The sequence below is a fragment of the Ictalurus punctatus genome, chromosome 15 (genome assembly GCF_001660625.3).
Source record: "Ictalurus punctatus breed USDA103 chromosome 15, Coco_2.0, whole genome shotgun sequence".
Lineage (NCBI taxonomy): Eukaryota > Metazoa > Chordata > Actinopteri > Siluriformes > Ictaluridae > Ictalurus > Ictalurus punctatus.
The window spans coordinates 12,090,134-12,117,868 of NC_030430.2; the positions used below are offsets into that span (position 1 = coordinate 12,090,134).

General features: G+C 39.5%; 1 protein-coding gene across 7 annotated transcripts in view; it reads left to right on the top strand.

Annotated features, from left to right (window-relative positions):
- ndrg3b (ndrg family member 3b) overlaps window positions 1-27,735 on the top strand; it is a 69,594-nt gene that overhangs the window by 36,903 nt on the left and 4,956 nt on the right. For 3 of the 7 annotated variants that reach the window (XM_047160370.2, XM_047160372.2, XM_047160371.2), the window contains exons 4-16: window positions 15,103-15,208; window positions 16,016-16,136; window positions 18,992-19,054; window positions 19,216-19,276; window positions 20,524-20,610; window positions 21,068-21,124; window positions 21,426-21,529; window positions 21,636-21,701; window positions 21,888-21,939; window positions 23,046-23,093; window positions 23,218-23,253; window positions 23,390-23,441; window positions 24,125-24,142. In XM_047160370.2, the coding sequence (XP_047016326.1) occupies window positions 15,103-15,208; window positions 16,016-16,136; window positions 18,992-19,054; window positions 19,216-19,276; window positions 20,524-20,610; window positions 21,068-21,124; window positions 21,426-21,529; window positions 21,636-21,701; window positions 21,888-21,939; window positions 23,046-23,093; window positions 23,218-23,253; window positions 23,390-23,441; window positions 24,125-24,142 (871 nt within the window). Of the gene's footprint in view, window positions 1-7,322; window positions 7,642-15,102; window positions 15,209-16,015; window positions 16,137-18,991; window positions 19,055-19,215; window positions 19,277-20,523; window positions 20,611-21,067; window positions 21,125-21,425; window positions 21,530-21,635; window positions 21,702-21,887; window positions 21,940-23,045; window positions 23,094-23,217; window positions 23,254-23,389; window positions 23,442-24,124; window positions 24,143-27,735 lie in introns of those variants that run through there. The other 4 variants (XM_017487327.3, XM_017487330.3, XM_047160374.2 and 1 more) reach the window with 3 other exon arrangements.

Here is a 27,735-nt window from a genome sequence, read left to right on the forward strand (position 1 = left end):
GGTAGTTCAACGGCATTGTGGGTAATGTGGGAAAACGTTAAGCATAGTTAAAACAGACCAATGTCACTGAACAAAGTTTAAACTAAAAAAAGTCAAGTCATAGGTACATCATAATATAAACTGTGGACATCGCTGATGATCGCATGCTAATTATAAGCATTAATACTGTATGCAAGTCATTTGGGGTGGATTTTTAATGTTCTTTTTAATGCTCTCTGTTAGGATGTGTTAACTGCATGGCTCTGAGCTTGTATCGCTTTCAGGGTCACACGTAAGCCACTTTGGATATAATCTTCTGCCAAATGAATAAATTTCAAAGCAATAAATGTAAAGTGCTCTCCTATGTAAAAGTTTTTGCCCTTGACCGAGGTGAGAAAACACCAGAGTCTTGACATTGGCATATACAGATGCATGTTAAAGCTCCAGCTCACGTGCCTCACAGGACTGGCTGTGTCGGCAAAGATATTTATAAACACACAGCTTCTGGCACAAGCTGAAAGAGAGGAAGATGAAAGATTGCACGTGTAGGTACAAAAGCAGTGTGCAGAAAACTGATAAGATCTTAAAAAATAATTGAGATCTTTATTCTCCCCAGTTTGAGGGGAACACAATGACACCCACATTTGATATTTTTTGTTTATGTATTTTGCTTCACTAATAAGCACTATCAGATTGATAAATAACAGGCGAATCCTAAAAACTGTACACGTTTATGATGTTATTTATATATTATTATTATTATTATTATTAGAAATGTCACATAATCGCACATGATAAATGTCACTGTATTTGTTCTCTTGCATTTAAATAAATAAATCTTTGAGTGTAGTGAGCATTATTTGCTGCCCTCTGTTGGGCAAAAGCAATATTAAAAAAAAGAAAAAAGCAGAACAGAGGCATATCTGACATTTTTGTGCTAGAGAGAACAAAGTGCATCTTGGTTCATACCTTATTTAGAGTTTTTAACAGATTTGGAGCAGTCTCAACTGCTTGTAAGACAGGATACACCTGCTATTTGATGTGGCTCTGCATGCGCGCACACACACACACACCCGGAGTCAGTCTAAAGCTCACGGGAAGGGTATGTTCCATTGCAGAGGCGTACTTAACGGGGGAGTGTCTCCTCACTACACGTAAACACAGGGAAGCCCTTTGTATTTTTTCCCCACTTTTATCCTTCCCAGGTGCATCCTGGGAAACTGATTTGGTATAAGCAATATGGTGACTCTTAAATGTCACGGTTTATCCATCTGCAGATCAGGACCCCCCTATCTTATCTGGGTCATGTTCTATGTATAACTATTCTGACATGACGTTTTGGTGCAACAGTTTTAAACATTGCGTTTCTGACACATGTATTTGTTCAGATACCTTCCAGTTTGCTGAACATCACCTAAATGCACTTTAACATCAACCTACCTCGTTTATATTCAAGTTATAATGGATTTATACAATGATACGTGGCTATCTTAAAGGGAAGGGGAATATATATGTGACTTGCTGTGTGCTTAGATTCGGGGCAGCTGTGGCTGAGCAGGTTGTCCACTAATCGTAGGGTTGGCGGTTCGATTCCCGGCCCACATGACTCCACATGCCGAAGTGTCCTTGGGCAAGACACTGAACCCCAAGTTGCTCCCGATGGCAAGTTAGCACCTTGCATGGCAGCTCTGCTACCATTGGTGAATGGTACAATGGGTGAATGAGACACAGTGTAAAGTGATTTGGAACCGCTAAGGTTAAAAAAGCACCATATACGTGCAGACCATTTACCTTAGATTAAAACCAGTATATTCCGCCGGCGGAATGGAAAACAACTTAACAAAACAGGTGAAAATTACTTTTTTTGGCTTCTGGTAAAAAGAGTTTTTAAAAAACTACTATCTGTAATGCATTATGCTAATTTGTGTTTCTAAATTGTAACTTGATGCTCTGGATAGCATTGGTTTGCTATGTTGATGTTGTTATATTGTGTGTGTGTGTGTGTGTGATTTTTATTTATTTTTTTTTTAAAGTTGTTTGTCTTTGGCTTGGTTTCTCTGACCTCAGTTAACTTCACGCTGTGGTTGCATTGGTAAATAGACTTGTGGGCATTTTAATTAAAGCATTATTCAAATAATATCCGAATATTCAGCGCACTCTTATGTGTGTGTTTATGTTTAAGTGCTCAACTTTTCACACTTGATTCCTCACCCTGGATTGGTTGAAGTACAAACAGTTACATGACTAATTGAACCAATCACATTACTCAGCATGCGGATAGCCTCCACACCCGATTTCACCATACCATGGTTTGTTTGATGCAAATCCCAGAGCACCATTTTTATGAAGACCAGGGATTGTTTCTGTGGACTGCCCTCAGGCTCAAAACCAGCATTCACACTTCACCAATTATACTGAACTCTGAGCTCAACGTCCTTAATTTCACTGCATCTATGTTCCGTGGTCAGGTACTTGCAGCATGTTTAACTAGCTGCTAGTTTGTCCCTGTCTTCCTCATACCTTTCAAAGCTCAACCACTAAGATTAACCACTGTATGAGATGGGACAAGAATCGCCTCAGTTTCTACACGCATTAAGGGTAAACGTTCTTCATTCTGCAGACACTGGGCTAATACTGCATGGTGGTGTGTTAGCGGTGTAACAGATATGTCATCATACCCTGCTTACTATTATAAGATAGTCGGAGATGCTTACTTTACTGCCCACATTTTAACTCTCTCAAAAATGTAATATTTGAATAACACTACTCAAATAGGCTGTGGCATTTAAGCGATGATTGGTATTCACAGGCCCAAAGTGTTCCAAGAAAACATTCCCCACACCATTACATCACCTCCACCAGCCTAGAATATTGACACGGTAGGTTGTCTCCATGGATTCATGCTGCTGGCACCAAATTCTGACTCTTAACAGCTGTGTGCCTCAGCAGAAATCGAGATTCATCAGATCAGGCTATGTTGTTCCAGTCTTAAACTGTCCAGTTTTTCTGAGCCTGTACCCACTGCAGCCTCAGCTTTCTGTTGTTGGCTGACAGAAGCGGAGCCGAACATGGTGGTCTGCTGTTGTAGCGCATCCGCCTCAAGGCGGACATGTTGTGCATGCTGAGATGCTTTTTCTGCTCACCACAATTGTACAGAGTAGTTATTTTGAGTTACTGTAGCCTTTCTGTCAGCTCACTCTGGTCATTCTCCGTTGACCTCTGTCATCAATAAGGGGTTTCCATGAGCAGAACTGCCGCTCCCTAATTGTTTTTTTTTTCTTTATTGCACCATTCTGAGTAAACTCTGGAGACTGTTGTGCATGAAAATCCCAGATCAGCAGTTATAGAAATGCTGAAACCAGCCCGTCTGGCACCAAGAATCATGTCAAAATGACTGAGGTCACAAATTTCCCCTCATTCTGATGATTAATGAGAACATTACTTGAAGCTGCTGTCCCATACCTGGATGATTTTATACATTGCACTGCTGCCACATGATTGGCCGATTAGATAATTGCATGAATGAGTATTAGGAACATCTGTACACATAAAGTGCTTAGTGAATGTACTGCCTACTGTAGTGATAGATAGAGCTTTAAAGTTTAACAAAAAAGACATATCATGATTGTGTTATGTAAATAAATTCATAATCCGAACATGTGTTATACATTCATAGGAAAGGTCACCTGCTGGAATATGATTTATTTTTGTTATCAATAGCAAATCTTCTACAATCAGGTAAAGGAAATGAGCTTGGAGAATATAGGACTGGCATAAAATATAACTAAATATCTATTAATATACAGTCCCCTCTGAAAATATTGGAACAGCAAGGCCATACTGTAAATAGCTCTAAATGTCTACTCTTGGTATTGAGCCCGAGGTTTTGCCTGTGAAGACTGCATTTGTTATTTAAAAAAAAAGCAACAACAACATGAAGAGCAGAGAGCTGTCTATGGGAGAAAAGCAAGCCATTTTGAAGCTAAGAAAAGAGGGAGAATCTATGAGAGACATTGCGCAAGCATTGGGCATAACCAATACAACAATTTGGAAAGAGCTGTGAAGAAAAACCCAAAAACAACAGTTAGTGACATCACCAACAACCTTCACAGGGCAGGGGTATCACAATCCATCATTCGAAGAAGACTTCAAGTGCAGAAGTATAGAGGCCATACTACAAGATACCAACTGCTCATGAGCAGTAAGAATCAGAAGGCCAGATTGGATTTCACAAAGAAATACAGAGATGAGCCACAAAAGTTCTGGAACCAAGATTAACTTCTATTAAAGTGATGGAAATCCCAAAGTGTGGAGAAAAAAATGTATCTGCTCATGATCCAAAACATAAGTTCATCAGTCAAGCATGGTGGAGGTAGTGTCATGGCTTGGGCTTGCATGGCTGCTTCTGGAATTGGGCTCACTAATCTTTATTGATGTAACTCATGATGAATGAATGAATTCAGATGTTTACAGAAACAGTCTGTCTTCAAATTTACAGATAAATGCATCCTATATATTTGGAAGGAACTTTATCATGCAGCAAGACAATGACCCAAAACACACTGCCAACACAACAAAGGACTTCATCAGGGTGAAAAAGTGGAAGGTTTTAGACTGGCCAAGTAAATCACCAGACCTTAACCCAGTTGAATATGCATTTAACCTTCTGAAGAGGACAAAATTAAAATGATTTGTGATGTCAGTGGGTCACCAGTTTGATACAATTATTGCAAGCAAGGTATATGCAACAAAATATTAAGCGTTGTTTACGTTAATCTACCTCAAGACTATCTGTTCCTATAGTTTTGTTCACCTAAAAATCAGGTGGTCTGCCACCAAAGGTGCAGTGTTGTAAGTTGTTTAACACACGTAGATGTAAATATCAGGAAATGAAAGCTGAAAGTCTGATCTGTCGTCTTGTATTCATCCTTTCATCTCCAACCCAATTATCTTCAGTGTGTAGAGAAAAAAGTAGAATAGGCCTTGTTGTTCCAGTACTTTCAGAGGGGACTGTATAAGTACATTCATATTTCTATGAAATGTACTAATTTTGTGCAGCATTTCTTTTAGGTCCAGAGGAGAAAAAATGACTGCAGCCCTCCACCTTTCATTTTGCCATCTCGCATGTCAACAAATGCTTCCCTCACCCCATAATTCATCATGTGTACGGTTCACGTCCTGCAGTTTGGTTGACCCGGGTTCTCACTGCAGTTTATCTGCACTGCACTGCTCTCGGACTCGGATCATGACAGCCTCTCTCAGCCGATCTTTGTTTCTGATGTTTTGGTCCACAGTCGAATGCTGATCTGCTTAGATTTGCGTGATTCATTGGATTATTTAAAGCTTGTTATTATCGCTTTAACATATGGTCCCTTTCACATGACAAGGTCTGTACATTCCACAGCTTTTCATGCTGTTTCACTTACCACAATCTCCAGTACTGCTATTTGCAAAATGCAGAGCTCGATTGTAAAAAGCTTCTGTCGATTTTCTCCCAAAGTACCACCAGTTATAGTTGTACTAAGAGACCATGGTGGAGAATGGTGTAGTATAAAAATAAATCGTTTTCCCTGGAGGTGGATAAATCATAAATTCATTACGTAGCCCATCTGGTAAGAGAAAGCTGTAGTGTGCTGCCCACTCATATGTTTTGGTTGCCTGGAAACATAACTGACTAGGCTAAGAAGTAGTAACCTAAAGTAAATATAATAATGGTATGGTGAGCTCGTTAGTGTGTTACATGCATTAATAAAGGCTGGAGGAAACAAGTTTATGTTTATCGTCTTCTAACAAAGTTTGTAATGTAGTTTTCATTGTTTTGTGTCCCCAAAGAAATTCTGCAAGCCTTTGGCCAGTGTTAAGGCTATGTACTGTAGTGTTCTGTCCTTGCATGTAAAATATTTAGATTATTTAGGTCTGACTGGTGTCTTTAGGTTCTCTTGACTCACAGTGTGTGGTGAGATGGAAAGTTATATACACTAAGTGCACACTAAGGAATCCACCTAGTAAAAATCATTCTACAGCAGTGTATAGCATCAAGATGGGCTGCACCACCATGAAGCTCTTTAAATTTAAACAAGCTGCATATCAAATGAAAAGTTCTGTGTTCTAATAAAGTCGATAAAGGAGCATGTTTTTATTTTTTTCCCTCTTTTTCTGGTTTTGTGCCTACTTGTCCACCGAGCAACTGCAAGTACAAATCGACCCCAACAGTATACCTCTACCTCCAACAAGTCTGCTCCTTCTTGTTACTAGTGTGTATTTCAGAAATGCCCTTAGCAGACTTCAAACAAAAAGGAAACTATTGAAGAAAAAATATATATATTTCGGACATTCGACCTTGCTGTGACCTTAACCCTGTTTGAGTCAATTTCAAAATCTAATGAGTTCATCTGCTGGTTGCTGCTGGTTCAACCGCTTGTTTTTGAGATACATCACTAACGAGGACCTCAGATAGATGTACAAACAGAAAGCACAAGGCCTCAAACTCTTAGTGGCAGAGGTAGAAAAACAAATAGCGCAGACGTGATTTCTGCTTGTCCCAGGCGACTGGCATTCCATTCTGGCTGAATTCTCCCACCTTGTGCCTAGTCTGACAGTCTGACAGCTCCAGATCCACCGTAACCCTGATCAGGATAAAGCAATTACTGAAGATTATGATTATATTCTTTTTTTTTCTGTTATTCTACTGTATTGTGTTTATATGGTGCTCCATCCACGCATGTGGACTTACAGCTGGTTAGAGCGAGCCATATTGTCATCTTATGCTTAAATCCTCAGATAATCCTGCTGTTACAGCCTGCAATGGCTGCTGCTCTATTTTACCAAATCAGGCTCGTGGTTAATCGGCTCGAGTCCTCTATAACTCTGTCGTTAAGTCATTTCTATAAAAGATAGAATACACCATAATATAATATAGAGCGCTTACACAAACAGATTATGTTGCATGTGTCCTAGTCTCTGTGGAAACTATTCTTTGTAACTGGTGTGTAGTGTTTTTGATGAGCGATCCACATCCATTCTTGAATTTATTCGTATTTAAATTTGAATTGTCCGATATCGAGCTGTCTGACTTGATGACTTGACCCACACTTAGCTCACTGTCTCTCTCTTACACAAACACATACTCAAGGCTCTCTTCTCACTCCCCCTGATTTCACCTGACCCTCTAAATCCAATTAGAGCAGCCTGAGTGCCCTCTATATCCCCTCCTCACCCCCTTTCTCTCTCTCTCTCGCTCTCTCTAGCTCGCTCTCTCTCTCTCTCTCTCTCTCTCTCTCTCTCTCTCTCTCTCTCTCTCTAGCTCTCTCTTGTTCTCTTCCATCTGCTTTCCGTCAGGTTCGTCTTTCTCCCTCCTCAGTCTGCCTTGCTGTAAACACATTTCACCATTCTCTCCTTCTCTCTCGCCGTTATTCGGTAGGAGTGGCCAGAGTGACTGCCGTCACGGGTGATTTCTTTCTTTCTTTTTATTTCTTTTTGTGCTTTTTGTCCTCCACCTCCCCCTCCTAAGCTGCCACCGCCCCTCGTGACCAGGAAAAACAAGGGCAAAGCATTAGCTTCTTTCTCTCTCTCATTCTTGCGGGGTTTTTTTCTCTCTCCTGTGGATGAGACATGACGGACCTGCTGGATGTGAGCCAGATCAGCTGTACAATGATCGGTGTGGTGAGTGAAAGTGTGTGTGTGTTGGGGTGGGCGCAGCATGAGTGTGTGTGTGTGTGTGTGTGTGTGTGTGTGTGTGTGTGTGTGTGTGTGTGTGTTTACCTCTAAACAGCCTGTTGATTTTCAGGTAGCCACTCGATCTTAATGTAGCTCAGACAGGGTCCATTGTGTGTGTATGTGTGATTGCTAGGTGAGAGGGAGTGTTTGTGTTTGACCCGTTATAAGGAGTGATTGTTTATCTGCAGCATTTTTGTGTTTTGTGTGCGTGTGTGTTAGTAGTAACTGACAGGTTTTGCTATGTCTGTGCAATCTGAAGGTGTGTCTGGTTTTGTGCAAGCCTTTCTTTGTGTGTGTGCCAGGCATCCTGCAGTGTCCCAGAGGGTAAGGCCTTTGATTTGGGTGTGTGCGCGAGAAAGAGAGAGAGAAATGAAGCTGCAGGGCGGTGTTCAGGGTTGGGCCGAGCTACGCAAGACAAGCTTATACAGCACGATGATTGTGCTATTTGGATAGCGTTTACTAAAATAGAGTGTCATCTACACACTTCACATGTACAGTTTAATAAGTGCAGTTTTCTCTGCTCTTGTGCGCATATGCATTTTATATATATATATATATATATATATATATATATATATATATATATATATATATATCTCCATTTCTGTCAAATCACGCGAGTAACATTCACTCACATTTGCATGGAAAATGTTAGAGATCATTTGCAGAAAGAAAGAATATTACAGATACTGTTTCACATTGCTGATGGCCTTGTAAGACATTTCCCAGTGCTACACAAACTCACATTCTATCAACATCTCTTTGACACAGTTGTGTTGTGTTGCTACTTACTTTGTAACTGAATCAGTTTCTCTCAGGAGAGCAGCGCACTGCCTTGCATTATGCTCATTTTCTATTCATGCTTGTAAAGTCCATATTTTATAGGACATGCTGGTTTTCCATTAGTAAAATGGAAGTAGCTTCTGGGAGTTATTTCCAGAAGCTGTTGTGTTGGCTTGTTTAGATTGAGTTGATGCTCATAGGGTTTGGAAAGAGCTTTGACATTTAGAGGCCTTTGACATTTTCCCACAGTGCACCTTTCATCTATCCGATCTATTCATATTTACTAATAGGCTTTGTTGATGGTTCTCTGGTGTGGAAAAAAAGCATCCTCTTCTAATTCTGTGATGAAACAGTTTTCTCTCAGTGTTGTTGCTAGAATTGATGGCATGAAACCGCTGTTTTGGGCAGTAGTGGTTCAACAGTTAAGGCTCTGGGTTATTAATCAGAAGGTCAGGGATTCAAACCCCAGCACTACCCAGCTGCCACTGTTAACCCTCTCTGCTTCAGGGGTTCTGTATCATGGCTGAGACTGCACTCTAACGCCAGCTTCCTAACAAGATGGTATATGCGAAAATAAAACACATTTTCACTGTGTTGTAATGTATATTTCACAAATAAAGGCTTCTTCTTCTTCAAAACTTTGGATTGGAATCTTTGTTGTTAGACGGTAGAGCTGGAGAACTCACTAGCCCAGCCGCCTGGGACAAGCAGATTTTTTTGTCCAGGTTATGAGTTTATTTATTTATTTATTTATCTATTTATTTATTTATTTATTGTTATTTTTTTTTCGTAGTGGACTGGTGGACAAGTAGATTCAGCAAATAAAGAAACAAAATGAATCCTACTGACTTTGTCGAAACACATTTTCATTTGGTACACACAATGCCCTCCACTGATATTGTCACCCTTGGTAAATATGAGCAAAGAAGGCTGTGAAACATTGTTTTTATTGTTGAACCTTTTGATATTTTGTTTAAAATAAAGTCACAAAATACTCTTTCCTGATGGATATCAAACAATTGCAAATAAAACACAGGTTTATAAAAAAAAAATCTTTGTTAAATATAGGTGTGCAATAATTATTGGCACCCCCTTTTAGTCAATACTTTGTGCTACCTCCCTTTTCCAAGATAACAGCTCTGAGTTTTCTCCTATAATGCCTGATGAGGTTGGAGAATACATGGCGAGGGATCTGAGACCATTCCTCCATACAGAATCTCTCCAGATCCTTCACATTTCGAGGTCCACGCTGATGGACTCTCCTCTTCAGATCACCCCACAGGTTTTCCATGGGTTTCAAGTCAGGGGACTGGGATGGCCATGGCAGAACCTTGATTTTGTGGTCAGTAAATCATTCTTGTGTTGATTTTGATGTATCTTTTGGATCATTGTCCTGCTGAAAGATCCAACCAAGCCCATTTTAAGCTTTCTGGCAGAAGCAGTCAGGTTTTCATTCATGATGCCATGTAACAAAATGTCCAGGCTTTTTTCAGGTCTTACCCATTGTAATAAAGACTATGGGAATTTGGCCTCTGTGTTACCTTATATTTAAACTCCTGTGAAACAGGGTCATGATTGAACAATTTCCTGTTCGTAGTCACCCAGGTGTACAAAAAATAAGTAAAATATCAGTGGGAATATACTTCAAATATATTTTTCACATATGAATTCATAGGGGTGCCAATAATTGTTGCAATAATTGTTGGATAACCCTGTGTTGTATTTGCAATTGTTTTATATTCATGAGAGCAGAGTATTTTTGTGAATTTTTCGAACAAACCATTAAATAATAGACAATTTTTCTCAGCCTTTTTTGCTCAAAGGGTGCCAATGTTAGTGGAGGGCGCTGTATGTTATGCATAATGTACATACATTCCAACAATATGTTTGCAAATGACGGACATTTACATTTATTCATTTAGCAGACACTTTTATCCAACACGACTTACAAATGAGGAAATAGATGCAAAGCAATATATCAAGCGGAGAACAATACAAGTAGTGCTATCATACAAGATTTTAAATTGAGTTCTAGTGAAGCAAAGTGCGCAGAGTAGAGGTGTGTTTTTTGTTTTTCTTTTTTTTCTTCTTTCTTTAAATAATGTGGGGTTGCCATTTTAGGGGTTGATTAAGTGCTCATAGAAGAGGTGGGTCTTTAGCTGTTTTTTGAAGATAGTGAGAGATTCTGCGGTCTGGGTTGAGGTTGGAAGTTCATTCCACCACTGAGGAACAGTTAGTGTGAAGGTTCTGAAAAGGGACCTTGAGACACGCTGAGTAGGCACTATTAAGTGTCGGTCGTTAACCGAGGGAACGTAAACCTCAAGGAGAGTGTTGAGGTAGGGGGTGCTGTTCCAGACAAGGCCTTGAATTTGATACAGGCGGCTACCAGAAGCCAGTGGAGGGAGATGAAGAGGGGTGTGACATTGGTTCTCCTTGACATTGTGTCAAGGGTGCAAGCATGATGTGCTACATCAAAAACTTCATCAAGAGAGGATAATGACTATGGCTACACAGTTGTCCACTTCCACTCATTTGTTACCCTTAAAATATATTAACTTGCGTGAGGGGGGGCACAGTGGCTTAGTGGTTAACATGTTTCCCTCGCACCTCCAGGGTTGGGGGTTTGATTCCCTCCTCCCCCCGTTTGCGCGGAGTTCTCCCTGTGCTTCGTGGGTTTCCTCTGGGTACTCCGGTTTCCTCCCCCAGACCAAAGACATGCGCTCTAGGCTGATTGGCATTTCCAAATTGTCTGTAGTGTGTGACTGTGTGTGCGAATTTGCCTTGCGATGGGTTGGCACCCCATCCAGGGTGTCCCCCTGCCTTGTGCCCTGAGTCCCCTGGGATATGCTCCCTGTGACCCTGTGTTAGATAAGCGGTACAGAAAATGGATGGATGTATTAACGTAATCTTACTAACTGGCTTTATGTTGGCTAACACTGGTCATTTTCACACTTTTTTTCCCCGACTTGAGGTTGTTTGAGCCAGGTACAATTGGTGAAATGTGAACCCAGTTTTCAAGCTCGGGGGCGTTCCAGAGAAACTATTCCTGGTCTTTCTGAAACTGGTGGTCTGGGGCTCACTTCAACCGAACAGTGGTACAGTGACATCGATGTGAAGCTGTCCACACTCAGCGCAACATGCAGAGTAACGTGATCGATTCAACTTGTCACGTTACTTCCTGTTTCTACTTTCGTGATGGGTTAAAGGGTTATTATTGTTATCGATGTATATATAAAATCAGACTTTCATAGGACTGGAGCACTGTAATTAGTTTGTGGTTTGAGTGCTTGCACTGACCACGTCGCCAAAAATGCACATCACATGCCGGTCTGCATGATTAAATATCTCCTTAGTTAAATGCGATGCACCCAGAAAGCATTGTTCTTTGCTGCTTGAGTGTTGGTACCACTGGAAAATTATTTAAATAAAACAAAAATGATGAACCTAATGCCTACCAATTTGCAAACCTGCATGTACAAAAGTGCCATAAAGTTGTGCATCTTTAGGAAGTAATTCCTCAATGTGAACACAAATGTGTGATTTATGATCCCCTTCCCCAGAAAAGTCCAGAATCTGTCCCAGTTGCAGATGCATGTACATGAAAACTCAATAGTCTAGTCAAGTTCCTGGGAAACCAAAGCACATGACTTTGCCGCATACCAGACCGTTCACTTTCCCTGTAAGCTAGCTAAAGAATTTATCACTTGTCTCCCCTGTAGACTTATCCTCCTCATGCAGGGAAAGAGACCTGTAAGTAAAGCTGACCAAGTAAACCTGTCTGCCCCACCCCAGTCTGGGAGCTGTGAGTCAGTAAACTGGGAAGCAGTGACCGTTTACAAGCTCCTAAATTTCTCAGTTTCTGTGCCGTCACTGCTGAAACACCTGTTTTAAAGAGGCAGACAGTTAAAGTAAAAAGACAGTGAATCACTCCAACTGCCTCATCTATTTTTAAAACTGCTCTTTCACTGTGTGCAGTATTTGCAGGTGTGAGATGAAAGTTTTTGCTGCTGCTGCAGAGTGGAGATTATTTTTCACTTTCCAGTAGCCAGTTCTTCCTCCTGCCTTTGTGTAGCTGTGACGTGTCCTTGGTTAAGAGCTAATCAAGGACCAGGATCCGTCTGTTTATATTATTGTCAGAATGGAAAGGGCTCACAATGATTCATTTGATACATATGAATGCAAAGACATTTCTACAATACACATTGCGTATTACAGTATATAATAATTTAGCTAACAAACTCTGCAAAACAGTAGTAAAATAAACAAAAACCTTTAAACTGACTTTGATGATACTTTTCTTTAATGCCTACAAAGACAAAGAAGATTGTTTTATTATTATTATTATTATTATTATTATTATTATTATTATTACATTAAATGAAGGGTATCCAGTCAGTACCTTTTATTTTGTAATTATTAAGAACATAAAAAATACATCAATCACCATAACCTCAATATCTCAGAAAGGTGTATCACGTAATCATTTATCACGATATTGATATTATATCGATAATATTGCCCAGCCCTATGAATTTAGCTAAATCAATTGGCTGGAGCTGCAGATAACCTTTTAAAACTGCCGTCTTTGTAGTCAGTAATTCACTTTTGTAGCATATATTTTAGGAAGGTGACTTATTTCCACCAACACTGACTGACTACTTTTTATGTAAAAAGTCACATGGTCACTTGAATTGAATGGGTTTAATCCAAACCTCACTAACTCAAAAACAAGTAGGACTACAAAGAGTGTCACCTTGAAACTTATGACGATTTTAATAAAAATGAAGTACAAAGATCCAGAACGGAAAAACTCTATGGCTCTAATAAATAGGCAAAATATTATTGTGCACATTTATATATTGAGCCTAATCATTATGTTCATAGATAAATCTGTTTGTTGTTGTTTTTTTTTTAACAGTTGAAAAGATCCCTTGCTGTAAAAGTTTTGAGAAATCCTGATCTAGATTTTTCCAAAACAAAAAAAAGACATATTTTCCTTTTCTTTATTCAGTATCACCAATAATTTTATGTTTGACTTTTTAATAATAAATTAAACAATAATATTTTTAAATTAAATAATATAGGGTGTAATGCAGTGCCATTATCTGTATGTTTTTAGTGCTGAAAATTTTCATATTTGTTTTCGTATTCGGATTTAAACCAGAAATGGGCGTGGTCTATACCTGAAGTTATTTTAATGTTAACTCTACCACTATGACCTGGAAACACTAAAAAACACTGAAAACAGGGCTGCTGGAAAATTTTGTTTTCATTCAGAAATTATAACAACAAATACCAATTTGCAGATTAAGACTGAACTTTTATTAAACCCCTGAACCACACACCTTGTGGACATTTATGGCAATCTTCAGTCTGATGTGACTGAGTAAGCATGCTGACAGTTTCAAAGCAACAGTGTAGTCTATCTAGAATCTATTTTTTTTTAATCCTACAGTTGACAAGAGCTGTCTAATATTTTACCAGATTTACTTTGTTTTTAGGCTTGTTACATTCCAGAAAGAACAGAAACGTTTGCTTTTATGATGGGGTCCTTTAAGAAGCATCTCATTATAATGACCCTCTGATTTTTCCGAGAAGATTTTCTTTTAGTAATGATTCTCAATCATTTAAGAATGACAAAAAGACATGCACAGTGTCTTTTTTCATAAAGTAAATGTCTAAAATGATTGTTTTTGTGGAGCCCAGTGCACAGCATGTGGTCTGCGTGGGCAAAAAGGAGCAGATCAATAAGTGAAAGCATATTTCTGTTGGTTCGTGCCGAAACATGGTCGAAATAGGGTTTTATTTTTGAGCTCAGTAAGGCGGTGTTTAGGTTGGATTAAAACTGAATAGTACATCTCCCATTTGTATAACGTAAATGAACCCGGTGTATGTTCGCCAGGTTCTGCATAAAAATTGTCCGAAAAGCAGGTGCTGCATCAGAAATACACACCGCTGTTAAGTTTTCCTCTGAAAAAAACATCAAAATGGGGAAATACCTGATCTCAGTGACTTTGCATGGTTATTAATGCATGAATGAGTTCCTAATAAGGTGGTATATCGTGTGTATTGTGGACATGTGTGAGTGATGCTGAGATGTCTAGGTTTTTATTACAGCCAAGGCACTGTGATGCTGTACGTGAACAAACAATGACTATGGATGTAAACCAAACACCCACACAACCTCAAGCAGCATACTTCTACACAGCTGCATACAAACAGTGTGAGATGGAAGTGGTCCTCTCTGTTTAAAGAAATCTTATACATAACGAGACATTGGCCATCACGATGTGGAGTTCTATGCTTTGGCCATTTTGATACATAAACAGGTGATTGTGTTCCAGTCTAACGTCATTGAGGTTTATCTAGCCACGGTCTGGTTTTGTTTTTGTGCAAACATGTCAGAGCGAGACTGCTTCCTGTGGTGGTAACATCAGATATTTCTGACTAGTCAAAGGTCCAAGTTGTTGTTGTTGAAGTATTGCTGACGTTTGTTTGTCAGTGTAGTGTTACACAATTTGCTCATTCATCCAGGCTGGACTCATACATGACATCTTACAAGTCAGTTTGAGAAATATATCCTTCCTCTTGCTGACATCTGTCCTTTCTTCTGTTTGGTTCCAGGAGCATGACATCGAGACTCCCCAAGGTGTTCTCCATGTCACTTTGAGAGGAACACCTAAAGGCAACCGTCCCGTCATCCTTACATACCACGACATTGGCCTTAACCGTGAGTTCTTCATCCAGCACAAGTACTGTTGTACATAGTCTAAAATCTGGGGGTTTTGTTGTAACCGTTTTCTAGAAGATGTGTGGTGTTCTACAACTTTCTGGGCTTCATTATACAATTTCCCAGCCATGAATTGTGAACATCTCTAGACCCGAACCTTTTGAACCCAGGGACCCCTTTTAACTGTAAAATCAACTCCACAGATCCCCTCAATACATATTTGCTTATAATTTAAATATGTATAATAATATTTAGAGACATGGAGCTTTGTTTTCATTAACTTTCCACTGGCAGAACACATTAGGTCTAATTTGAACTACTTTAACTTAGACCTACTTGTTTTTGAGTTGCAGTTTGGATTAAACCCATTCAATTCAAGTGACCAGTCACACAGATGAAGAACTATAAAAACTCAATTATAAAAATAATGACTTTGATAATGATGGGTAATGATAATGATGAGACCCACTGTAGAAACCCCACCCAGCATGGATGAATCATTAGCCAAATTAAAGAATGCTAGAGAAATTTCAGAGTGCTCTCTGTTTGATTGGGATCATGTGTAATTTAATAATAAACTATTAATTAAAAAGGTATTAAATACGGCTGTTGATTAGCAAAATAGTTCATGAGCAAATACTTGTATTAAGATTTAATCACAATAATTCATGCTCATACACACACTAGAGAGGGTAGGATGTGAAATGTTTAGTATGTTTAGAGGTTAGTGTCATATTCTGAAGCACTTTATTTTTTTTTATACTGGATACTGATGGTCATTCTTGTTTGTTCTCGTTTATATTGCAGATAAGTCATGCTTCAACACTCTTTTTAACTTTGAGGACATGCAGGAGATCACGCAGCATTTTGCCGTGGCGCATGTGGATGCTCCAGGCCAGCAGGAGAATGCAGCACCTTTCCCCACTGGGTAAGAAGGACTATTCTTCCTTACCATGGGCTGTGTTTACAGTGTTTACGAAATGGTTAAATGATATTGATACTGCAGTAACTGATATGAACAAGGATACGTTTTTCTATTTTCCTCATTTTCTCCACAATTCGGTCCCGTCATACAACAGCTATCTCCGAGGCATGTGATGCCAGTCACAGTATCTTTTCCAACTGCTGCTCATTCTGCATCATAGGGCAGCGTAACACACTCGGAGCGCTGTCTAACCTTTCCTGAATCCACAAGCCCGATTTGCTAGTGCCGCTGCGATTGACAAGGGAGAGAGTATGCCATCTTTTTACTCCCTGTGCCTCCATGCCACTTTTGCTCTCTTGGTTCTTGGACATGGATGGCTGCGGCATTGTCAGGATACAAACTTTCCCCACCAACTCCTGAAGATAGGGCAAAAGCTTTCCCATTGCACCACATGGATTTTCTAACCATGTTTTCACACTATTGTCAGGTGACCTTTCATTTTATGTGTAAGTGTGTAATACAAAACCATGCTTCTAGTGACATCTGAAGTAGTTCCATCCAAATGAAGTTATGGTGTGGAAAAGCAAGAAATCCAAACATTTGTCTTTGGCGAATTCCTCAAACCAATTCAATTTAAAAATTGTCAGCTTACCCTAAAACCTCTACTCACACAATGCCAGTTCCTGCCTCAAATTAGGCCCAATTCTACAGCATTTCGTGCTCAAAAATATAAATAAAAGCATTTTTTCTATTTTCCTAGGTTAAAAAAATGCCTTTTACATTGAGGTGTATAAATTTCACAGTTGGATGTATACACTTTGGCTGCTATATAACATATCGGAACTTTAAATGTAATGAAGTAATCATACTATTGGCAAACACCAGGTGTACTCAAATTTATTTGTGAAATTTGATAATCTGCCTTAATCTGATTTATGACCTAGTTCTATATTGTTGCTGCGAAAGTCAGTCAACACACTTTAATGATCATTTCAGATTGGGTTAAATTAACCTACATTGTAATGCTCATTTATGTTTTCTTTAACACATAAATACAAACACTAAAGCCACCTGCTACATGAAGTGACATCACGCACAGTGTTGAAATATCACACTTGCAAATAAAAACACCGTTCTTCTTGGCAGTGTATCACTGGCAATCGCGATGATGCTTATTTACCACAAGGCTGTTGTAAGGAGTAGACTTGAGGCAGATCGTATGCTTTGAATCTTTATTTCAAAGCATCTGTTCTAATAAGACTGCAAGTATGTGTCCAAACTTGTCAGGCATGGTATCCAAGGGTTACATATAACAGAACACAAGTAAAAATTAGCATGCTGCTGTGCAGTTAAATTAAAAGAAATGAGGTTTATGTTTATCAGATAAATAAATAAATAACACCTAAAATAACTTTCTGGTACCTTACCTTAGGTCTGTAAAGAATAAAAAATTTTTTTTTTAAAAAGTCACATGCTGTTATCCCATTATCAACCTAAAGTTGATTACTTTCCAGTAACAATGAGCTAACAATCTGTTTATAACGACACATTGTATGTAAATGGCGCACTTATATAGCACTTTTATCCAAAGCGCTTTTATCCAAAGTGCTTTACACTGTGTCTTTACACTGTTACATTCACACACACACTCACACACCAACGGTAGCAGAGCTGCCATGCAAGGCGCTAACTTGCCATCGGTAGCAACTTGGGGTTCAGTGTCTTGCCCGGGGACACTTCGACACGTGGAGTCATGCAGGCCGGGAATCGAACCTCCAACCCTATGATTAGTGGACAACCCGCTCTACCATCTGAGCTACAGCCACCTCATGTTTTGTCCATTGATAGTTACACATTGTTACACTTCCACAAAGCAAAATGTAGTTCCTGTTATTGCTTATAACAGCTATAAACAATTATTTTCTTACCAGATTCTGATCTCTTGAAGGTATTAAGACCAAAAAAATGCATCTTGCCACGTTACAGAGAAAAAGCAAAGCTCTCCATCCTGAAGACATTCCCGTCTAAGATAACTTAGTTACCGTTTTTACCTCTGATTGTTACAAGCCATTCATGCTGGGGACTCCTTCTGAAAATGTTCTGAAAATAAACGTCTCCTCATATAAAACCTCACCATATCAACACCTATTCAAGTCTGCATATGTGAAGCGTCCGTCATGGGTCCCTAGAAATAATAAGGTATTATAGCAAGTACCTTAATATAGTCCTGTGATTCTTGCTGTAGTTATAGAACATTAATCAGCACCTTTTGACCAATCAAATTTGAGAATTCAACAGCTCGGTGGTATAAATGTTAATAACATGGTGAACACAGTGGCTCATACATCTCATCATATCAGTAGGCTGAAATGCTGATCCGTCAGTGTTACTTATACAATGGGGGATTGTGAATAAATGTACAATAAGACACAGTACTAATTGTCCTGCATTACAGTATGTGTTCGAACGGACACCCTCCAATACCGAATTGAATATTTGGAGCAGATCCTTTTTCACTGACAGCCACCACACATACAAGTAATAGAAATGCAACGCTGTAATGCTAAATACCTGTTGCAGACTGATGACTTCAGCTGATGATGCTGAACTTTTTTTTTTATTATTTCATGATAGAGTGCTTCTTTTGCTATTGTTCAGCTGTTTTATTTTTTGTTTTACCCATACCATATGTTGCAATAACTGTGCATCGTCGTTTAGTTAGCATCTTCCATCTTATGTAAGTGTGAGTCATCTATGAGTCATACGATTCATTTTCTCTCTCTCTCTCTCTCTCTCTCTCTCTCTCTCTCTCTCTCTCTCTCTCTCTCTCTCTCTCTCTCTCTCTCTCTCTCTCTCAGGTTTCAGTACCCAACGATGGATCAGCTAGCTGAGATGCTGCCCTCAGTCCTGACCCACCTAAAGTGAGTCTCGTGGCCTCTGAATTGCCCATAGTGCATTACATCATGAAAACACCAGGAAATTAATTATGATTACTTATTATCATTTATATTCTTTCGTATATTTTTTCCCTTCTCTTGACTGTTTGATTGGAATGGATTTCTCTATATTAAACCATCTGTAGGATCAATAGTGTGATTGGCATCGGTGTTGGCGCTGGAGCCTACATTCTGACCAGACTGGCAGTAAGTGAACTCTGTTACTTAATAAAAGGTATCAGTTATGTTATTTAATAAACTTTGGGTCTTTAGAGTACCATTAGTTATCATAGTCAAAATGTATAAAGTGCATCATAATAACAGATTGATTTTTAGGGTCTACGGTCAGCAATAAGTGCTAAATCTTTAAACCCTCCATCACTGTTTGGGCAAATCTCAGTTTGAAGACTTCCAGACAGTCACACTGGAATCAGTTATTCAAGCATAATCATACTGACACTATTGTTCCCTCTCACATAGCTTACACACAGCTTCAGAAACATAGAAGGCACACACATATCAGGTATCACAGAGTCACTCAGTCACTTACACCTCCCCAAGTCTCATCTTTCCAGCAGAACATAATTAATCTGTATGAAATTGAAGAGGATTTGCTCAGATTAACAGCTCAGAGCCCTGCGCACAGCCTCTAGTGAGCTCTTTTTACCAGAATTTTAATCCCGACTCCAGACTATTAACAATAGGGCTTTTTATTAGACTTGTATTAATGTGACATTCTTTTCCGTATGCTTCTTTAGCGTGTTTATATATTGATGAAAGTGCAATTACACCTTTTTCTTTTTGTGAAAGTAGAATTACCCGACATTTTCAGGGTGAGGTATGAATGTGCATCAGGGGAAAGACTCGGTGCAAAGGCGTGTTAATGGTGGCTAATTATAGTCATCCCATATTCACACGTGGAGGTGTTGACAACAGTCTGAATAAAGCAGAGCAATGTGAAGCGTCCTCTTTCTCTCTTTCTCTCTCTTTTTCCATGCACCATAGTGTGCATCCATTATGGGTTTCATAACTGAACCACTTGCATCCTGAGCAACTGATCTTGCTTTGATGTAGGTCATGTGTCTGATCGTCATTGAGCTTAAGTTCGTGTTTAAAACCAAAAGTGTGAGCTGCTCAGTTGCACTGATGAGAACAAGGTGAAGATGTTTGCATCCGAGTAAGTCATATGAGTGGGTTGTTTAGGTTGAAATGTGATACCTGGAAGTCAAAGCCATCTCACAAAAGACACCTTTCTCACATTACACCACTTCCTTTCCAGCCCATTTACTGAGAATGCATTATAGGTATCCAAAGGTTCATCAGTGTATACTTTGTCTTCAAATATTTTTCCACTTCTGTTTTTACAGTACGTTCATAAGCCAAGGTAGGGATATAGTATCAAATCAGACAGTAGCTTTATTTTCCAATTCCTCTTTCTCTTTCTTCTCTTCTAGCTGAATCAGCCTACTCTAGTAGAGGGACTGGTTCTTATTAATGTGGACCCCTGTGCAAAAGGATGGATGGACTGGGCCGCCTCAAAGGTAAACAACATGTAGAATATAAAAGTATGCCTTTTTTCAGATTGCTTTCATAAGTGAAATTTGGTTGCCACAAATGTGTGCGGTCTGCAGAACATGTCATAAACATAAAATAATCTGTTTTAGGGCACAGTTGATGCATAATAAAGGATGTTAGAACTTTAATTATTCAAGGAGTGAAATAAGCCCGGTGCTTTAGTACTGGCTGCTGGGCAGATCAGAGTGGATCAGAGCACCTTATATTCTAAGAAATTAATTAAACGGGTATATGGGAAAGTGCGCTAAACCTGTATGTAATTTTTTTTTTTAAAAAAGGTTTAGTAACGTGTTTCTACGTGGCCAATTACAAATCAAAACCTTTTTACAAATAAGTAACTTTTGGTCAGTAGAGTGGGTGTGCTTCGGCATGATGAAGCAAACCATTGAGGTGTGTGTTTCTCTCTGTATGTCCATGTTTTAGTTGTCAGGATGGACCAGCAACCTGGTGGACATAGTGATGGCACATCATTTCAGCACAGTAAGTCTTAATACACAATGCATTGCCTTCATAGCCTGAAGAGGCATATCCGTCCTTGTGACTGTAGCAAAAAAAAAAAAAAGAAGACTTTTAACATAACGTGCGTTAAAGTCTGGTGAGGTTAGCATACAAAGAAATATAAGCAAAATAAGATTATCATATGATATGGATTCTAAATATTATAATTTCGTTGGTTATTCAATTTCATATTTTTGTACATAATTAGGAATTTAATAATGGTTATGATTTGAACAAGAACTAGAGAGCGAAAAGAATGACAGGATGTTCGTTCAATCATTAGGATGAGCTGACGGAAAACCAGGAGATCATTCAGACGTACCGTCTACACATCGCTCAGGATATGAACCAGGACAACCTGGCATTGTTCTGCAACTCCTACAACAGGTACTGCACAGATCCACAAGGACCATCCTCCCCTCAGATCCCATTCTGACCAGACAAACATGAGTTATGAGTGCATCAGTACTGAGCTTTCTTTTTCTCCTCATAGCCGCCGAGATCTAGAGATTGAGAGGCCCATCGTAGGCCTTAACGAGGAAACTGTCAACACTCTGAAGTAAGTGTGTACTCATTATCATGATATTGTTTTGTTTTGGAGTTTTTTTTGCAGAAGGTCGCAATATACAGGAGTGCACAAGGCAAATAATTTTTGTTTGTGTGTTTTGTTATATAGATTCCCGAATAATTGCAATATCAAATGCTTGTTTAAAATATGTGTGAATTTTCCCGCTTTTCTTTTCAGGTGTCCTGCATTGCTTGTTGTGGGTGATACGTCTCCAGCTGTGGAGGCCGTTGTGAGTGATAGATTTCAATATTCAGTGTTAAAACAACAAACAGAAACATCTAATTATTTATAATGCTCCAGTAAATAATCAGCAATTTAGTTAATGTGATTGACATAAATTAAACAGTGCATATGTGGTTAATGTGTACTGTATATGTGTGGCAGTCTGGGGAAGCCAATCAGAAGTCACTGTAAATTCTGCCCAAAAAAAACATGTTTTTGAACAAAATTTGATTTTTCTGTCTATAACGTACTGACACCTCAACTTAACCAAATTATATTTGACGAAATTGGAAATACATATATTTTATATTATTCTTGCCTAGGCTTTCAGTCTGCAAAGATTACAATGACTAAAGATCCAGTTTAACATACTGACAGTTTGCCTTAGAAATGTGTTTGTGTTATACATTCAAAAGTATGTGAACACCTGACCATTGACCATTCCATTCCAGAATCATGGGCATTAATACGGAGTTGGTCCCCCTCCTTTGCTGTTATAACAGCCTCCATTCTCCTAGGAAGGCTTTACACTAGATTTTGTGCCCATTCAGCCACAAGTGCATTAGTGCGGTCAGGCGCTGATGTCAAGTGAGACGGCCTGGTTCGCAGTCGCCATCCTAGGCAAACCATGTCTTAATGGTCCTTGCTTTGTACACAGGGACATTGTCATGCTGGAACATGTTTGTTCCCTTTAGTTCCAGTGAAGAGAAACTGTAATGCAAGAATCACGAATCTTTTTCACAATTATTTTTCACTTTTGGGGAGTAACCTGATTTGCTATAACTTTACTTATGGTTCAGATGCCTGCAAAAGAGAAACAAATTTCAGTTCAGGAAAGTGTGTAGTTTTCAGAACTACATAGTGTAGAAGTTCACCATGTGAGGGGTTTTCCCCAGGCCACCACACATATGCTAAAGTCAAATGTAATGATGGTTATGGCTTATCTAAAGAAATCATTTGCAATGACTCTCAGTAAGTCATGGCTTAATTCAAATGTGTTGGGTGGGTTATTTTAGGCTAGAACATGTTGGTTATTTAGAAGCTGTCACTTTGTTCTATGTCTGTCTATCTCTTTCACTGATCTGACTGTAATGAACGCGTTTCTTTGTTCAGGTTGAGTGCAACTCGAGGTTAAACCCTACAAAGACCACCCTTCTGAAGGCAAGACAAGACAACACAACCCTGGCACAATGCTTCCTTTAGCAGGCTTATTTTAGGAAATATAGTTTTGCATTTTGATTTTGTGATTCTTCAGTTAAACTAATATATTTTCTTATTATTTCAGATGGCAGATTGTGGCGGGCTGCCCCAAGTTGTACAAGTAAGCTTGAGTAAAAGGAACAAGCAATTGTAGAGAATCAGTTTGATAGTTACCAAAGTTTCCAACTTGTGTATATACACACAGGACATTTGTAATACAGTAATATATTTGTATAACATTGCACATTTTTTTCCAGCCTGGTAAACTTGCTGAGGCCTTCAAGTACTTTGTCCAGGGTATGGGTTACAGTAAGTATATCTCTCACTTTTCTCTCTTTTCAATCAATTCCTTCCGTAGACATCCAGTCTTTAACATCTCACAGTTGTATTCCTTTCCCATGTTTTAGTCTGACCTAAGCTGTATCTTTGTGTCTGAAATGTCTCTGATGTGCATTTTGTCACTTTAAACATCGTGTCTTTTGAAAAATTCACTGTCAGAAAGTTTCATGTGGAAAACGTCATATCAGCAACCCCTTTTCCACCCACACAACACTACACCACCAAACATGCACGCGCACACACACACACAGGCATGAACACGCAAGCACATGTTTGCTGGCTTGTTTGATTGTACGATTGTGGTGCTAAATATATCTCACTAACTGTAATACTAATATTTATGAGCAATACATTCTTAGACAGACAGAGTAAAGGAAATTACAGTATTACAGGGGCGCATAAGATAGTTCTCCAGTCTCTTAAGTAAACCCACAACAACTCCAAAACATAGAGGGCATTACTATAGTACAAAATTAAATCTTTTCAGCCACACCTCCTTTTCCTCCAAGTTCATAGTGCTGATTTCCCTGAATTGGTGTAACTCAAGCTACAAGTTACAATACTCATCTCGGAGTTAAATTTAGGACCGAGCCCGACTAGCTTTCCTAGTGCCATTCTCAAAATGTGACTTTGTTTCCTGTGTGGCTTTGCAGTGATGCGAGCTCCAGGGTGTAAGTAAAGCAGCTTTACTCTGCTAGAATGCTGTGTTGCATGACCTGCGTGGACTGCTCCCCTGCCCCTCTGCTCTTTCCCTAACTTTTTGATGCAGGTGTGTGTGTGTGTGCGCACTTGTGCGTGCATGGTAACTTGCGATGGACTGGCGTGAATGAATTGAGATGCAGACACATTTAATACAAGGCTTTGTTTTCAGACTCTTTGTTAGTAATAAAGGTCTTTGAGAGAATATTATATATTATACACCAATATATACACACATACTCATTCATGCAATTATCTAATCAGCCTATCATGTGGCAGCAGTGCATAAAATCATGCAGATATGGACCAGCAGCTTAGGGTAATGTTCACATCAACCATCAGAATGGGTTTGCTTGCTGGTGAATGGTGTAATAAAGGGAAAAAAAAATTCTGCTCATGGAAACTCCTTATTGATGAGAAAGGTCACCCGAGAATGGCCAGACTGGTTTGAGCTGACCAAAAGGTTACAGTAACTCAGATAACCACTCTGCACCATTGTGGTGTGCAGTAAAGCTTCTCAGAATGCACAACATAACAGACCTTGAGGCGGATGTACTACAACAGCAGAAGACCACATTGGGTTCCACTTCTTTCAGTCAACAACAGGAAGGTGAGGCGGCAGTGGGTAAAGACTCAGCAAAACTGGACAGTTGAAGACTTGAAAAACATAGACCTGGCCTGATGAATCTCTATTTCTGCTGAGGGTACACAGATGGCAGGGTCAAAATTTTGTGACAAGAACAAAGTTCTTGGACCCAACCTGCCTTGTGTCAACAGTCCAGGCTGGTGGAGGTGGTGTAATGGTGTGGGGAATGGTTTCCTGGCACACTTTGGACCTGTTAATACCAATCAATCATCTCTTGAAGGCCACAGCCTATTTGGGTAGTGTTGCTAACCATGTGCATCCCTTGATGGACACAATTTACCATCTTCTAATGGCTTTACCATCCTAATGAGTTCAGTGTTCTTCAGTGGCCTTCCCAGTCACCGGATCCGAATCCAATAGAACACCTTGCAGATGTGGTTGAACGGGAGATTCGTAGCATGAAAGTACACCAATAATACCTGCAGGAATTGCATGATGCAGTCATTTCAACCAGAATCTTAAAGGAAATTTCCCAACATCTTGTGGAATTCATGCCACAAAGAATTGAGGCTATTTTGAGAGCAAAGTGAGTATAGTGCATTCTAGCTCCTGCAGATAGGTGTGGATGCTCACCTAGTATCCTGGATTGCAGACTATCTGACAGAGTGGCCACAGTTCGTCAGACTGAAGAACTGCCTCTCTGACACTGTGATCAGTAGCACCGGAGCTCCACAGGGAACAGTGCTCTCTCCTGTCCTGTTCACCCTGTACACGTCTGACTTTTGCTACAACACACAGTCATGCCACATGCAGAAGTTCTCGGACGATACTGCAATTGTGGGGCATATCAGGGATGGGCAGGAGGAGGAGTACAGGAGCCTGGTGGAGGACTTTGTGCAATGGTGCAAACTCAACCACCTACAACTCAACACTGCTAAGACCAAGGAGATGGTGATAGATTCCCGGAAGTCTAAGCCTGCTCTGCTGCCAGTCATCATTGAGGGGGTAAAGGTGGAGGTGGTAAACACTTACAGGTATCTGGGAATGCATTTGGACAATAAATTGGACTGGTCATTCAATACTGAAGCACTCTACAAGAAAGGGCAGAGCAGGCTGTACTTGCTGAGGAGGATGCGGTCCTTCAATGTCTGCAGCAAGCCCCTCTGGATGTTCTACCAGTCTGTTGTTGCCAGCGTCCTCTTCTATGCTGTGGTATGCTGGGGAGGAAGCATTAAGAAGAAGGATGCTGGACGACTGGACAGGCTGGTAAGGAAAGCTGGCTCTGTTGTGGGAGCGGAACTGGAGTGTATCACTTCAGTGTCAGACAAAAGGACCCTGAGCAAATTGATTAATATCTTGGACAATGACTGTCATTCACTCCATAACACTATCATAAAGCGAAAGAGCTTGATCAGTTGGAGGCTACGCTCACTGCCATGCACAACTGACAGGCTGAGGAAGTCTTTTGTCCCTAGGGCCATACAACTCTTCAATGCTTCACTTAAAGGAAGAGGTGAGATAGACTTCTCTGTATAGCCTATCTGCCTCTTCACCGTTTCATACATTCTCATACACTTCCATGACCTCTTACAACAATGTTGTGTACTGGCTCACTGTGTGACTGTTTTACTGTTTACACTGTTTACACTGTTTATGGACTATATTAGCCCACATGTACAACCCCTACCTCTATTTCCCAGTCTGTGGATCCTTGATTTGGTATATTTGACTGTTTTTTATTAGTTATTTTTTTAGTATCTTGCTTATACTTTATTGTACGTCGTATTGTGTGTGATGTCTTGAGCTACTGGGACCTTGAATTTCCCCTTGGGATCAATAAAGTATCTATCTATCTATCTATCTATCTATCTATCTATCTATCTATCTATAAAAGTGTTTAGTGTATGTGCCCATGTGTGAACAGTTCATTTGTTTGCGCTATACACTAAAGGCATTTGGGTTTGAGATGAAAATATGGAAATGGAGAAGAGTTTAGGATTTCAACTTTTATTTCCTGGTATTTAGATCTCAACAACATAAAATATATAACATTTGGTATAAGACCACCCAATGTTTAAGCGAGCAAAAGTATAGGAACAGATAAGTCTTAAAGTAAATTGAATTAAATAACACTTAATATTTATTCTGTTTACACTATTTGGTTGCTTATCCCTTGCACGCAATAACTGTATCAAGCCTGTGACTCATAGACATTGGTTTCTTCTTTTGTGATACTTTTCCAAGCTTTTAATATATCCTCTTTCGGTTTTATTTTTTTTATTTATTTTTTTTTTGAGGGGGGGGTTCTTGTCAGTCTCCTCTTCAGGAGGTGAAATGCTGCTCACCTGAGTTACGGTCTGGTGATTGACTTGGCCAGTCTAAAACCTTCCACTTTTTCCCACTGATAAAGTCCTTTTGTTGAGTTGGAAGTTGTCTTGCATCATGATAAAGTTCCTCCTGATTAATTTGGATGCATTTCTCTGTAAATTGTCAGACAAAATGTTCCTGTAACCTCCTGAATTCAGTCTGCTGCTACCATCGTGAGTTACATCATCAATAAAGATTACTGAGCCTGTTCCAGAAGCAGCTATGCAGTGCCAAGCACAAGCCCAACCATGTTTCACAGAGAAGCTTGTATGTTTTGGATCATGAGCAGGTCCTTTCTTTCACCACACTTTGGCCTTTCCATCACTTTGGTAGAGGTTAACTTGTTTCCAGAAGTTGTGAATTTGTGGCTCATCTCTTTGCGTTTTGCATTTCTTTGCGAATTCCAATCTGGCTTGATTGATTTTCTCTTTTCTCAGATTCAAAATGGCTTGCTTTTCTCCCATAGACATCTCTCTGATCTTCATGTTGGCTTATCCTTTTTATAACACCAAATGCAGTCATCACTGCAACTGAAGGCTAAAATCAAGAGTAGATGCTCTCTATTTATTGCTTTATTGTTTTAAAAAAAATCTATGTAACAGGACACAACGT